The following is a 16706-nucleotide window of genomic DNA, read 5'->3' as shown; positions in this document are numbered from 1 at the left end:
GGGCAGGGGAGACGGGGGCCTCGGCCAGACCCCGAGGGGCATCTGTGGACATGTCCGGGTGAGGAGAAGGGGCAGGCCTCACCCTTGTGCAGAGGACGAGAGTCTGTGGGGTCGGGGCAGGGGGGGCAGCCCCGCCCTGGCCCCACCCAGGGAGCAGTGAGCGACAGGGCTGGGCTGCAGCCGAGTGGTCCCCATGGAGAGAAGGCTGTGGTCCAGGACGCAACCCGGCACAGTAAGCAGGCTTTTCTCTCCTGGGGAGACAGAGACTCTGTGCAGAACACTCAGGCCCCCTGATCCATGCCGTGGTCAGCGGGACGGTGCCCACCTCGGTGTCCACGTCCTAATCCCAAAGCCTGTGAGCATGTGGCCTGCACACCCAGTGACCTCTCAGAAGGAGTTAAGTCAGGGGTCTTGAGACGGGCCTCATTCCAGAAGGACCAGCGTCAGCACCTGGGTCCTTGTAGGGGGGTGCCGCTGACTGGCTCAGAGGGATGCCTGCACCTGTGCGTACCGCAGCACCATTCACAGAACAGCGAAGGGTCTGTAGGCAGATGGATGGGCAGCGAAGATGGGTATATATACATGCAAACTCTCCAGCCACGAGAAGGAAATCCTGCCATTTGTGATGACAGGGCTGGACCTTCACAACATTAAACTGAAATAAGCCAGACAGAGGGGGAGATGGTTGGATGGCGCCACCAACTCAATGGACACGAGTTTGAGCAAACTCCAGGAGAGGGTGAAGGACAGGGAAGCCTGCAATGCTGCCGTCCACGGGGTCACAAAGAGTCGGACGCGACTGAGAGACTGCACAACTACGGCAAAGCCAGCTAGAGAAAGACGGACGCCCTAGGGCCTCACTCGCGTGCGGATCGGGTGGGAAAGGGCACAGAGAGTCGACGGCGTTGCCCGCTGCTGGGGGTGGGGGAGCAGGGACATGTTGGCCAAGGACATAAATTCTGGCTCTAAGTTCAGAACCTCTGGGACTGACACCCAGCCTGGGGACTCTACTTACAGGACCACACCATGTGCTTGGGAGCTGTGGAGAGAGTGGGTCTTAAATGCTATCCCCACAAAAAAAAAAAAAAGTACCTATGTGAGATGATGGGGATGGTAGCTAACCTTACTGTGGAATCATTTCATGACATGTGCACGCATCAAATCACCACCGCAAGCTTACACAACCTGCTATATTAATTATATCTCAATAAAGCGGGGAAAAAGTGGGAGGTGAAAGGTTTCGGCCATGAGCCATGAGCTGAGCCAGGACTGGTGACCTCCAGAGGAGACGGTTTGGATCTGGGGCCAGAGACGAGGCTTAATAACTCGGAGCTTTTGTGTAGCAAAGTTTTGTTGAAGTATAAAAGAGATAGAGAAAGCTTCTGAGATAGTCATCAGAAGCGGACAGAAAGAGTGTCCCCTTGCTAGTTTTTAGCAAGGCATGGCAACCCACTCCAGTATTCTTGTCTGGAGAATCCCAGGGACGGGGAAGCCTGGTGGGCTGCTGTCTATGGGGTTGCACAGAGTCGGCCACGACTGAAGCGACTTAGCAGCAGCAGCAGCAGCAAGCTGCTAGTCAGATAAATGAAACACCTCAAGACTGAAACAGTTGCCCTGGGTCCCTCTCCCACAACATGCATTTTGAGATATAGAATGGCACAAGGGGAGTCATCTTCAGCCATAAAACAATTGACATGTATCTTGAAGACAGGCAGATTTCCAAGCAAATACTTAGTTTCATTAAAATAGCTTAACAGTTCCATGAGTAACACACACTGGTTTGCTGAGCCACTATCAACTCAAGGTTTGAGAAAAAGGTTAGTCTTAGGCAGAACCCATTTGAAGAAAGGCAGATTCTAAAGCAAATACATAGTTTCACTAACATAGCTTAGGCTCAGAAGGTAAAGCATTTGCTTGCAACGCAGGAGAGCCGGGTTCAATTCCTGGGTCAGGAAGATCCTCTGGAGAAGGAAGTGGCAACCCACTTCACTATTCTTGCCGTGGGGCTGCCCGCATGTCCGCATGCCTGCTGAGGACACAGGGGAGGCCGCGCCGGTCTGATTCAGCTCCTGGACACCCCTCCCCGGAGGCCGCAGGGCTGCGGGCGCATCAGTGGTGGCAAGGCCTGTGTCACACACACTTCACCCTTCACGGGCAATCGATTAAAAGCACGTCTCAGAAAACCCCCGGGCTTCCCTGGTGGCTCAGCTGGTAAAGAATCCGCCTGCAATGAGGGAGACCTGGGTTCCATCCCTGGGTCGGGAAGATTCCCTGGAGAAGGATAATTCCATGGACTTGATAATTCCATGGACTAGTCCCTGGGGTTGCAAAGAGTCAGACATGACTGAGCAACTTTCACTTCACTTCATAAAATCCATAAACAACAGTGATTATTCCTACATGCAAACGGGAGAGGATACAATGGGCCAGAGACCCTCAGGCAGGCGGGCAAGCCTCCCGCACCCTCCCCTCGGGTTCAGCCCAGCCCTCTCCCGCAGCACGAGCACAAGGGACCCCTCTCCACCTGCACAGACCCCTCCTCCCCTGTCCCGAGGGCCTACCTGCCCCCCACCCACCATGAGATGCAACAGAGCCCTTCACGGCGGCGCCGAGGACAGGAGACAGGGAAAAGCAGAGAAGCTGGAACTTGATCAAACAGGGCTGAGGCTCCGAACACCAGGTAGGGGGTGTCTGTGTAAAGACACAGCCCACCTCCCTGCACGGACCCAGAACAAAGCCCTGCCCTCCCCCCAGGACTCTCGCAGGTTAGTTTCAACCAGGGTCGGGGAACCAGGGTGCTACGTGGGGGGTACTCAGGGACCTCTAGCAAAGCAGCCCCACTTGGGGCAGCACCGTCTGTGGACAAGAAGGCAGAGAACAGAGCGGCCAGGACAAGGGACAGGAGCCTGGGTCAGGACCCCCAGCCGGCATGGGAGGAACAGCCTTCACAGACCCCATGGGAGGGGCTGACTCTGCTTCTCAGCCCACGTGGGTTCATCACCCTCAGAGGGTCTAGTCGGCCAACGCCAGTGCGTGTGAGTCCAGCTGTGCAACTTGCCCCAGGCCCAGCCCTGCGCTGAGGCCCCCCTGCGCTGAGGCCCCCTGCGCTGAGGCCCCCCCACACTAAGGCCATCCCTGCACTGAGGCCCTGGCCCTGCACTGAGGCCCCCTTCACTGCACTAAGGCCCCCCTCACTGCACTAAGGCCCCCCTCACTGCACTAAGGCCCCAGCCCTACACTGAGGGCCCCCCTGCACTGAGGCCCCCCTTGCACTAAGGCCCCCCTGCACTAAGGCCGCAGCCTACCCCCCACCCCCCCGAGTCCCCCACCTGCAGCCATGTCTTCTCCAATCCCTCCCAGCCAATGTGTGCAGGCTGGGCTTCTCGCGGCTGCAGGTTTGAAAGACACTGGCAGAATGATACCTAAAAAGGCCGGGCATCGCTGGAGAGGCCCCCGGAGCAGGCCCAGATCATCCTGAGACCTCAGGCACTGTCGCAGGGTGCCCACCAAGGGTGTCTCATGCCTCCCTGGGTTCTGTTAGCAGAGCCTCATCCTGACGGGAGGGGCCTTACCCCTCTACGCCCCCGGAAGACGGTGGACAGAGGCAGCCTCGGAAGGCCCCAGCAGAGACAAACACAAGCGAAAGTCGCCACGGAAACAGCACAACGTCTGAAATAAAAACTGCACTGATAGGCTTAACTTCAGATAAAGGCAAGAGAGCCCGAAGGGAGAGGAATTGGAATCATCCCACCACGGAACAGAAGGCAAAATAAAGGAAGATCAATGCCCAACCCCCGGGGACCACTTGGAAAAAACACTGAGGGGCTTGTCCAACAAGGCGCCTCGAGCCGAAGGGGAGTGAGCAGGCGGGCAGAGACGAGCCCGTGACTCTGGAGCGAGGGGGTGCCTTTCCGAGGCAGCCGCAGGGGGCCCCCATCCTGCCCAACTCTGCTGTCTCCAGCCCTCTCCCGGTGTGTCTCCAGCAAATCCTGAGCCTCCCCTCCCCCGAGCCGCCCAAACTCCTCCCAGCATCCGCTTCCGGAACCGGCCTGGGAGCTGCCGTGTGGCGCCGAGTTTATAGGCGTGACACACACTTGGAGTCACACTGCCCTGCGGCTCTGAACTGTGTGAGACGGCAGCAGACAGAGGCTTAAGGCTCGTCGTGAATGCCTGCCGACAGAGCCGCCCGCGAGGCACAGCCGGAAGGCCGAGAGATCAATGAGAAGGCGAGGGGCCCAGTGCCCGCGGGCCGCGCAATAGAAGCCCTGAACCGGCTTCCGGTGGTTAAGCCGCGCCCTGTTTTGGTGGCTCGAGACTCCTTTCAAAAACTAAAGAAAAATTAGCAGCAATAAAGAGCCTGGCACTGCCCAAACCCGGGAAGTGCTGGCGGCCGCTGTGAGTGATTCCTGCGGGCTGGGGGCGGGAGCCCGGGTCCAAAGCAAGGAGCGGGAAGCGGGTGGCGAGTGTGGTCGGGGGGGAGGCGAGGCCTGCGGCCCCCAGTCGCTGCCCAGCCTCTCCGCCGGCCCCCGAGCCCCGTCAGGTGCGCCCGCGGCGGCCGAGGGCCCGGCAGCCAGAGACCCCAGCCTCCCGGGAGTGGGCCCGCCCCGCGCGCCGAGCGGGGGCAGCCCCGGTGGGCGGCACACGCGCGCCACCCCCGCGGGCCAGGGACACCCTGAGGGGAGGGGCCGCGGCCGAGCCCCGCCCCGGCGGCCCCACACCGGCCGAGGCCGCCCCGTGGGGGCCCCGCGACGCGGGACCCACGGCCCGGCCCGCGCTCCCGGGCGCAGGGCCCTCCCCGAGTCCACCCCACGGGGGCAGCAGCTGCGCCTGCTCCTGACCCCCAGGGGCTCGGCCGCGGCTCTCCCCGCCCTCCTACCCCGAGCAGGGGCCTGGAGCCAGGGGTGCCGGGGCCCCTGCAGGCGACGCCCTGGGAGTGGGGGGGCCAGGGCGCCTCTGGGGACGGCGGCCAGAGCGCAGAGATCGCAGGGTCTGCCCGCCTGCTACCTGCCCCCGTCTCCAGCTCCAGCTCCTGCCCCGGGCCCCCAAGACCCCTCCAAGGCAGAAGGGCTCAGCCGTGGCCTCAGGCTGGGTTGGCAGTCGGCTCACCTGGACCCCAGGGAGCCGGCAGCGCCGTGGACCCTCCGCTGAGGTCAGGGGGCATAGCTGCCGCAGCCAGATGTGCGGTGTGTGGGCCCCAGACCCCCCACCAACCCCCTCGGGGGGGCCTGAGGGCGGGCAGAGCCCCAGGCAAGTCAGGCCCCCACGTCCTGTGTGGAGGGAGCTCCCACCTTTCCTTGCCACACACTCGGCAAGGAGAGGGACCTGGCCCAGCAGAGCTGCCCCAGGTCCCACCCCAGGTCCCTGGGGTGCACAGTCCCCCCGGGCTCACACGTCCCTGAGTCCCGGGGGACCCTCGGGAGGGTGGTCTGCTCCCTGGGGTGTCGCCCAGGGTGGGCACGGGAGGAGAAAGGGAGGAGGCGCGGAAGTACCCGGGCGGCGGCGGCGCCCGGGGGTCCCGGCTCCCGCTTCCCTCCGTGTGCTCCGCTCTCCTCCTCTCCTAGAGTAAGCATCTCAGAGGTCTCGCTCGTGGTGTACTTGGGCTTGAAGGACACACATGCCCTCCTCCTCTATGTCCCCTGCAGCTAGCCGGGGCTCCAGGTGGCGCTCGTGCTGGGATGGGAGTGAAAAGCCCCAGGAAACAGGCAGGCAGACTCGGCTACTTGGTGAGCAGACGTGTCCTCTCAAGAGTAACTGGCAGAGGTCATCTGTGCTTCACAGGTGCTGCACGTTTACAGAGTGAGGGCTTGTGGGGACCCTGAACCAGCACCTCTGTCGGGGCCGTTGGCCAGCAGCGTCTGCCCACTGTGCGTGTCGTGCCCACTGTGCGTGTCGTGCCCACTGTGCGTGTCGCATTCCCATCATGCTTGCGAGCGCACCTGCTTCATCCTTGCTCCATTGGTCACGGTGCTCTGGGACCGGGATCTTTGCTGTCACTGTTTTAATTGTTTATATTAGTAACATAATTCAGTTACAAACTGCATCCGTATCAGAGGCAACCTCAGTCCACAAACTGCGTACGCTCTGACTCCCCCCCCAGCCATTCCCTCCTCTGTCCCCCTCCCTGGGCTTCCCTTTCCCCTGAGACTAAACAATATTGAAACCAGGCCAATCTGCCAGCCCGAAAAACCTCCACGTGCTTGAGTGAAGGGGAGTCACAGTTCTGCACTTCACATCGGAACTTGGACACGGAGAGGCTCAGTGAGGAAGGCACGTGGAAACCTGAGACATGGTGAGAATGAGGCGTCCTGCACCAGAGGGGTAGCCGGGCTGTGAGCACAGAGGCAAGTGAGGGCGCTGCTCCGCGTGCAGACGAGCGTCTGGAGGGGGGCGCGGCGGTCTGGACAGGTCGGACCAGCCGCAACGTTCCCTCTGTTGCTGTTCCATCGCCAAGTCTTTGCACCCTCATGGACGGCAGCACCTTTGACCAAAGCCTAATCTCAAGAAGGCCCCAGCTCTCCTCGAGTCTGCGAGAGCTGAGAGAAGCGAGGAAGCTGCAGGAGGGAAGTGTGAAGCAGCAGAAGCTGGTTCACGAGGTGGAAGGAAAGAAGCGTCTCCATGACAGAGAAGGGCAAGGCAAGTAGCGAGCGCAGCCATAGGGACCGCAGCGGGTTCCCAGAAGCTCCAGCTGAGACCTCGGGAGGGCGGCACGTGAACGACAGATTTTAATGTGGCGTAAACAGCCTTCCACTGGAGGAAGACGCCATCTAGGACTCTCACAGCGAGGAGAAGACAAGGCCTGGCTTCAGCCTTCAAAGGACAGGCGGACTCTCATTAGGGGCTAATACAGCCCGTGGCGTGGAGCTGAAGCCAGCGCTCATTTGCCACCTGGAAATCCTAGGGGCTCAAGGGTCACGGAAAATCCACTGTGCCTGCGCTCTGCAGACAGAGCAGCAGGGGCTGGAGAGGACGGGCTCCAACCGTGGAGGAAGTTCTCCTGCGGGTCAACGGCTACAGCGGTTTCCCTTTCTACAGAGAAAGCGTTGGTGAAAGAAGTCCGTCAGGGAGGCAATGCTGACTGTCGTCCAGCTCTAAAACCCCAGTCTTCAGCAAGAGCCACCCTGATCCGTAGGCAGCCAGCAACATCAAGGCCAGACCCTCCACCCGCAGAGCAGGCTCAGACGCTGGTTAGCATTTTTTAGCAAAAAAGTGCTTTTTAATTAAGGTTTGTACATTTTTTTAGACACAATGTTATTGCACACTTAATAGACAACACTATGGTGTACACACACTTTTTATTTGCACTAGGAAACCACAAAACTCATGTGACTCAGTTTATCGCAGTCTGGAACTGAACCCCCAATATCTCCAAGACTACACCCCAAATCCCATTTTGTTTAATCTAGAGGTAAGCATACCGCATGATAACCCAGAGAAGAGACTTCAGCAGATGCCCCAGCAGCGTCCGGGAGCAGACGGCGGAAGCAGTTCTGAGCCCTTGTTCCCGGGAGTCAGGGTTATTCGTTTGCCTTTCATAGTGAAAAGGGACGGAGCGGTTCAAATTGCACACACCGAACGCGTGGTTCTTGGGAGGGCCCCGGGAGCAAGCCCAGCCCTCAGAGACTGGAAAATCTGGATGATAATTCCTGGAAAAGCCATCTGTCCCGCCCAGTCCACTCAAGGCCACGTGGCAGAGGGACCCCATACTCACCAGCCCGGTTCTGACCAGAGCTGTTAGACTTTCTAGAAACCAATGCCAGACTGCCTGGCTGATGAGAACATGTGGACTATGAAACAGACGTGTTCCTAATTGTCAATGAAAATTAATCCATAGTTAACCAAGAAAGAAAGAGAAAACGTCATTCTAGCCAAGCTCAGGATTGTAACCCCAGAGACAGACCTTCGGGAAGCTGAGGACGGTTCCGATGTTAGAAGTGAAAGCTCACGTACATCCGCTTTTGAGACAGAGCTGCGCGTCCTATCACCCGTTGGTGAGCTTACACATCCAGGTGCACACGCATGAAGTGAGTCAGGGTCCTCATGGCCCACCGGCCCAGGAAGGAAGGCTCTCCTGGGGAGGGCGAGCTGCTGCAGCTGCTCTGCACACACTGAGAGGGCGGCGCCCGGACAGAAAGCCTGTCCTCTAATCTTCCAGCCACCCACCGGCTCCCTGCAGGGCAGGTCCTGAGACAGGAGATCCCCCAGATCACCCTCCCCAGCCCTCATCTATGGGAGGATCACCCACACGCTCCACCCCACCCGTGCTCAGGAGGGGCACAGACACTCCTGGTCACCAGCTAACCAAGCCCCCTGCCTGCGTGTGGCCCTCCGAACCTGCCCACACAGCCTGAGGAGAGGGGGGCTTTGTGTGCCCCTTGCTGTGTCCTGTGGCCTCTCCCTAGAGGGCAAGAAATCAAGGAACTGTTCACACCTTGATTCCCCCAACTTCGGATGAATTAACAGTAATTACATTTAAAACATATCTGCGTTTAGGCCTCTCTGCGGCTTTCTAGACAAAAGCAGCTATTGATTGCTCTGCGATATTTGACTGGGCCCAACCTGGTGGCTTACTCTGCACAGGGGCGGGTGCAGGCTGTCCTGGGTGTGAGTCCCTGACTCCCTGGGGTTTTAACTGGGGTCTGCGGCCTGAGGCTGCCCTGACCTTGCACTAGAGAACCCTCATGCCTCTGTACTGGGGGGCGAAGTGCACTGGCTCTCCTCCTGTTCCTGAACCAATTCTGAATGAATTATTAAATAATTAGCTGAAATTTAATTATCATGAGGGCTTACCTCTTTGTTGAGTGGTAAAAAATCCCCCTGCCAGGCAGGAGACGCGGGTTTGATCCCTGGGTCGGGAAGATCCCCTAGAGGAGGAAACGGCGACTCACTCCGGTATTCTTGCTGAGAGAATCCCATGAACAGAGGAGCCTGCAGGTTTCAATCCGTAGGGTCACAAGAGTCAGATGCAACTAAAAAACAATATTATTCATGAAAATTAATGCTGGTGATACTGACAATGGGTGGAGTTTGTTGGGTTTTAAGGAACCTGCTGACTGAACAGTAAACAGTTAAATAACAGCAGTGCCTTCTGGAATTCCAGCTGAGTTATTTCAAATCCTAAAAGTTGATGCTGTTAAAATGCTGCAGTCAACATGCCAGCAAATTTGGAAAACTCAGCAGTGGCCACAGGACTGGAAAAGGTCAGTTTTCATCACATTCCCAAAGAAGAGCAATGCCAAAGAATATTCAAACTACCTTACAATTGCACTCATTTCACATGCTAGCAAAGTAATGCTTAAAATCCTTCGATCTAGGCTTCAGCAGTATGTGAGCCAAGAACTTCAAGATGTACAAGCTGGGTTTAGAAAAGGCAGAGGAACCAGAGAGCCTATTGCCAACATCCACTGGATCATAGAGAAAGCAAGGGAATTCCAGAAAAACATCTATTTCTGCGTCATTGACTACACTAAAGCCTTTCACTATGTGGATCACAGCAAACTGTGAAAAAATTCTTAAAGAGATGGGAATACCAGACCACCTTACCTGCCTCCTGAGAAATCTGTATGTGGGTCACAAAGCAATAGTTAGAATCGGATATAGAACAACACACTGGTTCAAAATAGGAAAAGGAGTGCATGAAGGCTATATGTCGTCACTCTGCTTATTTAACGTATATGCAGAGTACATCATGCAAAATTCCAAGCTGGATGAAGCACAAGCTGGAATCAAGATTGCCTGGAGAAATAGCAATAACCTCAGTTATGCAGATGACACCACCCTTATGGCAGAAAGTAAAGAGGAATAGTGGAACTCACCTTGATGAGGTTGAAAGAAGAGAATGAAAAAGCTGGCTTAAAACTCAACATTCAAAAAACTAAGATGATGGCATCCAGTCCCATTATTCATGGGAGATAGAAGGGGGGTGGGGGATGGAAACAGTGGCAGACTATTTTTCTGGGCTCCAAAATCACTGCAGATGGTGACTGCAGCCATAAAATTAAAAGACGCTTGCTCCTTGGAAAAGAGCTATGACCAACCTAGACAGCATGCTAAAAAGCAGAGACATTACTTTGCCAACAAAGGTCCGTCTTAAGGCTATGGTTTTTCCAGTTGTCATGCATGGATGTGAGAGCTGGACTGTGAAGAAAGCTGAGTGCCAGAGAATGGATGCTTTTGAACTGTGGTGCTGGAGAGGACTCTTGAGAGTCCCTTGGACTGTAAGGAGATCTAACCAGTCCATCCTATAGGAAATAAACCCTGAATATTCTTTGGAAGGACTGATATTGAAGCTGAAGCTGCAATACTTTGGCCACCTGTTGCGAAGAACTGACTGATTGGAAAAAGACCCTGATCCTGGGAAAGACTGAGGACAGGAGGAGAAGGGGACGACAGAGGATGAGATGGTTGGATGGCATCACCGACTTAAGGGACATGGGTTTGGGTGGACTCCGGGAGTTGCCGGTGGACAGGGAGGCCTGGTGTGCTGCAGTCCATGGGGTCCCAAAGAGTCAGACACGACTGAGCAAGTACCTTCCCGGCATCACAGAGTTGCGCTTTCCGCTGGCGGCCACACGAGGGCGCGCAGGACCGCGCGGCGGCCGGGCTCGGGGGGCGGCCGAGCTGGGGGAGGGGCCGGCGCTGGGGGAGGGGCTGGCGCTGGGGGCAGGAGGCGGGGGTGGGGCCGCCGGGCTCGGGGCGGGGCCGTAGTGCAGCCGAGAGGCCGCGGATGCGGAGAGCTCGGCGCGGGCTGGATCCCTGCCGTCCGTGATGCTGCGTCCCCCCAACCCCGCTGGAGGGCCCTGGGGTCCCCGCGCTCTCGGCTCCGGTGCTCTTGTGCGGTCACACCCGAGGGGACACTCCTCTTGGCCGGTTGCCAGGGCGAGGGGCGCTGAAGGCCCAGGGTCTGTAAGGGGACCACAGCCCCTTCTCTGCATTCCCGGGGCGGCGGCCGCGGGAAGGGCAGAGCAGAGGTCCCGGTGCGGCCGCAGGGCTGGGGGCACACGCGTCTCTGTGGGTCCAGCATGCCCAGGACCGTGGCGACAGCGCGGGCCAGTAGTGTCGGGGTGGGGCAAGGTCACTGCAGGCCTGGGGGCCTGGATGACCATCGGGAGACCCCAGAAGCCGGGCGCCAATGTGAGCCCCTTGCCCTGGAGGGGGTGGTCCAGAGGCAGCGGCCGCAGACCCTCGGGACCAAGGGTGACTGGGCCTCGAGCCCCTAAGTCAGGTGCCCAGAGGGAAGCTCGTTGAATTTGCAGGGACGGCGGCCAGCCCTCAAGTTCTCTGCTGCGGCCCTGTCTGGTCTGAGCCATCCAGGGACAGCTTTGCATCTCAGAAACAATTTCAGTTTATCTAGAAGCTGGAAATGGTGCGGTGACCAGCACTTCAGTGGGGGCTGCCCCAGGGGAGGCCACAGGTCTGAAGACAGAGGGGACCGCTATGGGCACCACAGCCCCTCAACAGCTGCTTCCTGGGGAGGGGGGCGGTGCATCCTGCCCTAGAGGAGGGGTCTCCCCAGTGTAGACAGAACTGTGAGGGTGGGACGGTGGGTCCTGCCCTAGGACTGAGGTCTCACCCAGTGTAGACAGAACCCTGGAGTTGTGTCCTGTTCCAGTGGTTGGTGTGTCAGAGATGGCGGGGGCCTGGCCACGGTGCTCTGGCCGGCTCTGCTCAGCTGTGTGAGTGTCAGGCCTCGGGTCCGGTGCCGTGTGGCCGTCCACGTGGCCTGGAGCCTTCCGCGCTCTGGTGTCATATAGGGTCCCTCTGGGCAGGATGCTGACGTCAAATCCCACCCCTGTCCCTCCGTCCAGGCAGCCCCTCTGTGGGGACCCCTCCCCATCCTTCCCCCTCACCTGGAGTCAGCCTGAGGTCTAATCTCCCAGATCCACCCTGGCCCTGTGGACAGAGGGCCCTGCAGCAGAGAGTCTGGCCACCTACCCTTCCTTATGAGGCAAGCCTTCCCAAACCTCCCATCCAACCGGGGAGCCAAGTCTCGGACCCCAGGGCCCTGGGGCCAGTCTGTGTGAGGGGAGGGACAGGGTGACCCCGCCCAGCTGCCCACGGTCATCCCTTGATGCCTGGGACCCACATGGCCCAACACCCCTGCCCCTTAGAACTGGATCCTGGGCCATGAAGATGAGAATCCAGGGTGTAGACACAGGGAACCTCGAGCGGATGGCACTTCTTGAAAAGTGCTGTGGATGAAGATGTCCCGGGAACCATGAACAAAATCTGGTAAAATGCTGGGTGATCCGCTGCCCCTCACTCGGGGAGGGTGCCTCCTCAGCTCCTGGGGTGGGGGGGCTCTCCAACCACACCCAGGGGGGCTTTCATCTTCCCTGGGTGGGGGGCTCTCCAACCACACCCAGAGGGGCTTTCATCTTCCTGAGGAGGTGGTGCTGGTCTCCCCACCCTCCGCAGCTTGTGCTGAACCGGCCCGAGCGTCACGTCCAGAGATCTGATGGCACCGCAGGAAAGGGTCACTGGGGGACCAGGACCCCGGGGGTCGGCTGGCCGCTGTGCCCCACCACCCTCCCCTGCACACCCCAGCTCAGCGGGAGACCATGTGTCTGCTGCCTCTTAACTCTTATTTTATTAGAGTGCGACACATACAGAGCGCCTGGGACACACACGGTCAGCTCGGGGGATGGTCATGGCGTGAGCTCCCCCGACACCAGGACTCACGATGGAGATGGAACACGCAAGCAGGGGAGCCGGGGCGGGGGTCGCTGCTCGCCGGGCGCCCGGGCAGCCCCCCTGGAGGGGGGCCCCAGGGGAACGACGGGAGGCACCGCCCTTCATACCCACGGGGAGCGGTCGGGGCTGAGCGTGCACAGATGCCTTATCCAGAGGACGCAGACGGCCAGCGAGACCCAGACCCAGGCCTCTTCGGAGGCTCGAAGCAGAAGCCCTCATCCCCGGGCGGCGGGGGGGCAGAACCTGGATGCCCAGGGCCCTGGCTGCTTCCGCTTCTTGGACGAGCCCCGGGGCGCCGGGCCGTTGCCTCTAGGGCCCCTGGCCTTGCGCCCAGAACTCTTGCTTTGGATGATGCTAAAGACAGAGAAGGGGAATGTGACGGAGCCCTCGCCCAGGGGTGCCCAGCCGCCCGCGTCGGCCCCGGGGGAGGGGCTCACGGCCCGTGGCAGGGGGGCCACCGCCGCCAGCCACCTGCCCTTTGTCTTCAGGGCCGCTGGCAGAGGAGGCCGCCACTCCGCCCTCATAGGCGAACATGAACGGGAAAGTGAGGGAGCCATACACCAGGTCGAACGCATCAGCGTCTTCCAGGAGCACGTCGGCCAAGGAGGAGGGAAAGGTGACCGAGCCCTCCCCACTGTCCATGAGGCCGACGATGTAGGTCATGGGCCGCGGGCTGCCTCTGACCGGGACGAGCCTGGTGCTGCTGGACAGGGCACCCCAGTCGGCATTCTCAACCTCGCCCTCGCCCTCGTCCCCGTCCTCGTCAGGTTCGGAGACGCAGCCGAGCCCTTTGTAGATGAAGCCTGTGGTTGCCTTCGCGCCGCTGAGGAGGAGCCCCTTGCCGTGGAAGACGGGGGCTTTGATGTTCACCGGGAAGCGTCTGCCCTTGGACGTGGCCTTGGAGCTAGCGGGCAGGTGGAGGCAGCCCCTGCCGGTGACGTGCTGGCCGCCTGAGGGCTCAGCCGCCAGCCCCCGGGCCCTGCGCCCGAGGGAGAAGGGGATGGTGATGACCTCCTCGGCCCGGCCACAGAAGTCCCTGCCCTCGGCGATGGGGCTCCTGATGAAGTCGGCCACGTACAGGGGAACGGCGATGGCGTCGGGGGTGCAGCCCCGCAGACGGTCGACCAGCAGCCCGCGGCCCAGCGTGCACAGCTGCCTGCTGGCGGCGGGGGCGGCCTCCTCTTCGCCGCTGGAGTACAGGGTGAACCTGCCCTTGACACTACCGGCGCTCCTGCCCTCGGGCCCTCAGGCGGGGTCAGGCGGCTGCTGGAAGAAGCAGACCCCCGGGGCGCAGGCCTCACAGCCCTCGCCGAAGCAGACCTCGGGACCCTCCGCGTAGCACTTGTGCGCGATGAACCGCACCAGCTTGCCCAGGAAGAGCCGCACGTTCAGCAAGCTGACGCGGCACTCGGCCCCGCCGGGCGGGCACAGCCGGCACTGCTGGCCCCAGACCCGCATCTTGACCAGCCCGTGCCGGCCGGCCTCGTCCCACCACAGGTGGAAGAGCACGTGCACGTGGGCCGAGGCCCAGCCCCACTGGCAGCGGCCACACTGGAGCCTGCGGAGGAGAGAGGCTGGTGGGCGAGGGCTCGGCCCGAGCCTGCCCTGCGCGCCCCCGAGACCCCACAGCCCGTGAACACCCTCGAGGCCCCAGCCCATGCACGTCCCCGAGGCCACGGCCCGTGCGCGCCATCGAGGCCACAGCCCGTGCGCGCCCCGGAGGCCCCACAGCCCGTGCGCGCCCTCGAGGCCCCACAGCCCGTGCGCACCCTCAAGGCCCCAGCCCATGCGCACCCCGGAGGCCCCACAGCCCGTGCGCGCCCCCGAGGCCCCAGCCCGTGCGCGCCCTCGAGGCCCCAGCTGGTGCACGTCCCCGAGGCCACAGCCTGTGCGTGCCCCGGAGGCCCCACAGCCCGTGCGCACCGCCCCCACCGTGTGTGCGCGCCCTCGAGGCCCCAGTCCGTGCGCACCCGAGGCCCCACAGCCCGTGCGCACCCCACCCCCACCGCGTGTGCGCGCCCCCGAGGCCCCCCAGCCTGCGGAGCCCAAGCAGACGCCTTCCATCCCTTGGCCCGGCACGGCCCGGGTGGCCAAGCGCGCTGCCTGGGCCCCTCCAGGCTCAGTGCTACCTCTGCTGCTGCTCTGTCCCAGCGATGCGGGCCTCAGCGCCCCTAGGAGACACCACCAGGACCCCACGGGAGGGAGGGCCATCTGTGGTTCCCAGGGGGTAGGGCAGGGGGCTGCAGAAAGGGCCTGGGGACCCCCGTCCCCCAGGAGAGGGGCCATGGGGGGTGCAGGGAGAACTGGACGTGAGGGGTGGCTGGGAGGCTGGGTGGCCCTGTGGCCCTGGGCCAGCGCACCGGGACTGCGTGTCCAGCCTTCATGTGCAACGGTGCTGCTCCAGGGGCCAAGCTCTGTGTCCCCATCTCTCCAACAGAGTGATTCTCCGGCCGATCCATCGGACTTTCCCCTGATGGTGGGCTTTCCACCCCCCACACCCCTGCATGCAGCCTCTGGCCATGCATGGCTGGGGAGCTCCTGGACACGCATGGTGTCCTTGGGACAGAACTTCCTCCTGTATGTGTTAATTAAGCGGCGCATCATGGCTGGACGTGGAGACGTGGGTCTGTACTAGTGGCTGTCCCACCAGCTGGCGTGTCTGTGTCTATGGAAACCAAACACCAGCCAGTGCTCAGGGTGCTCGTCCAGCCCGTGTGCAGCGGCTCCCCCAGGGGACAGTTATGGGTGGGAAGGAGCCTCCGATGCTGTCACTTGCTGACACCTGGGAAAGCCAGCCTCTCACCGCACTCCTGACCCCCGGCGCTTCAGACGCTGGGGAGCAGGGGCATCCGTGTCAAAGGACAGCTGCCCACGGGGTCCACACGGACCCCTCTCCCACCGGCGCCCTCCCAGCTGGCCCCTGGAAGACCCCGCAACCAGTCTGGCCCGTGGCTGCTTGTCTGACGCTGGCTGTCCTCATGAGGCAGGGCACGGCTTGCGTGGGGACCCACGGTCCTCGGGGCTCCCGACGTGGCCCCCGCTCGGCCACAGCCCGTGCCAGGACCGCCTCCTCCTTCTTGGGCCCAAGCCCTCCAGGTCCCTGCGCTCAGGACCTCTGCAGGGCAAGGCAGAGACCCAGCCTGCTCCAGCTGTCAGTGCTGCCATGGAAACGAGGAGATGCTGCGGTGAACAAGGTCTGCCACAGGCCGGCGGCCATCCCTGCTCCCACCAGCCTCTCCTGGGCCGGGCCGCCGACTGGCCTGGAGGTGCCCAGCAGGCAGGGACTCAGCTTGCCCGCGCGCAAGTGACGGACATACTGCTCCCCCAACACCCCCGCTGCCCAGAAGGGACAGGGAGCTCCCGGCCCGCCCACCCACACGCCTGCTCCTGCCTCCCTCAAGGCCAAGGCCACACCCAGCACTGGTTGGTGGCGAGACAACTTCGCCCCCCCCACTCCGCCTCCCGGGACCCCACAGGAGGCCCCCCAGCTGCACCTCGAGAGCCCCCGAAGCCGGTACTGGAAACCACTGCGGTCCAGGTGCCCTGAGGCCAGGTTCTCCTGGGGGACCAGCTCCCAGCTGTCCTGGGGCTTCGCCTGGGCCATCAGCTGGGCCAAAGTCTTGGCCCACACGTCCGCCCCGTCCATGCTGTTTGGGTCCGCAGTGCGGTCTGAGGGCTGCGCCGGCTTGGGCTCCAGGCAGCACCCACCCGCCTCCAGCATTGGCCAATCGCCACCTTGACAACCACCGAGTCTCCATGGCAACTGGGTTTGTCTCAGAGAAATGAGAAATGGGCCTCTTCTTCCGATCCCTTACGTATTTTTTATTACGCAAGCAGTGGATTTTCGTTTTAGGAAAAATTGGAAACAGATAAATAAAAAGGACGACATTCACGATGATAAAAGTTGCCCATTGTCCCCGCTGTGGGGCTGACGTCCACACGTCTCCGGTGCCTGCAGGGAATCACACGGAGCACCTCGCCAGCAGTCTTGCTCCTCTCCCCCGGCACGCCGCGGG

The 16706-nt window shown here is 61.1% G+C and overlaps 1 protein-coding gene across 1 annotated transcript; it reads right to left on the bottom strand.

The window, feature by feature from the left end:
* Positions 1–5571: 5571 nt before the first annotated feature.
* RTP5 (receptor transporter protein 5 (putative)) lies at positions 5572–16336 on the bottom strand. Its single transcript, XM_052638109.1, is given in 6 exon segments — positions 5572–5670; positions 12798–13122; positions 13166–13934; positions 13992–14248; positions 14820–14930; positions 16185–16336. Coding segments are annotated over 6 exon segments (1713 nt in total).
* Positions 16337–16706: the final 370 nt, after the last annotated feature.

The sequence above is a fragment of the Budorcas taxicolor genome, chromosome 3 (genome assembly GCF_023091745.1).
Source record: "Budorcas taxicolor isolate Tak-1 chromosome 3, Takin1.1, whole genome shotgun sequence".
NCBI lineage: Eukaryota > Metazoa > Chordata > Mammalia > Artiodactyla > Bovidae > Budorcas > Budorcas taxicolor.
This window is presented reverse-complemented; position numbering and strand designations above follow the sequence as displayed.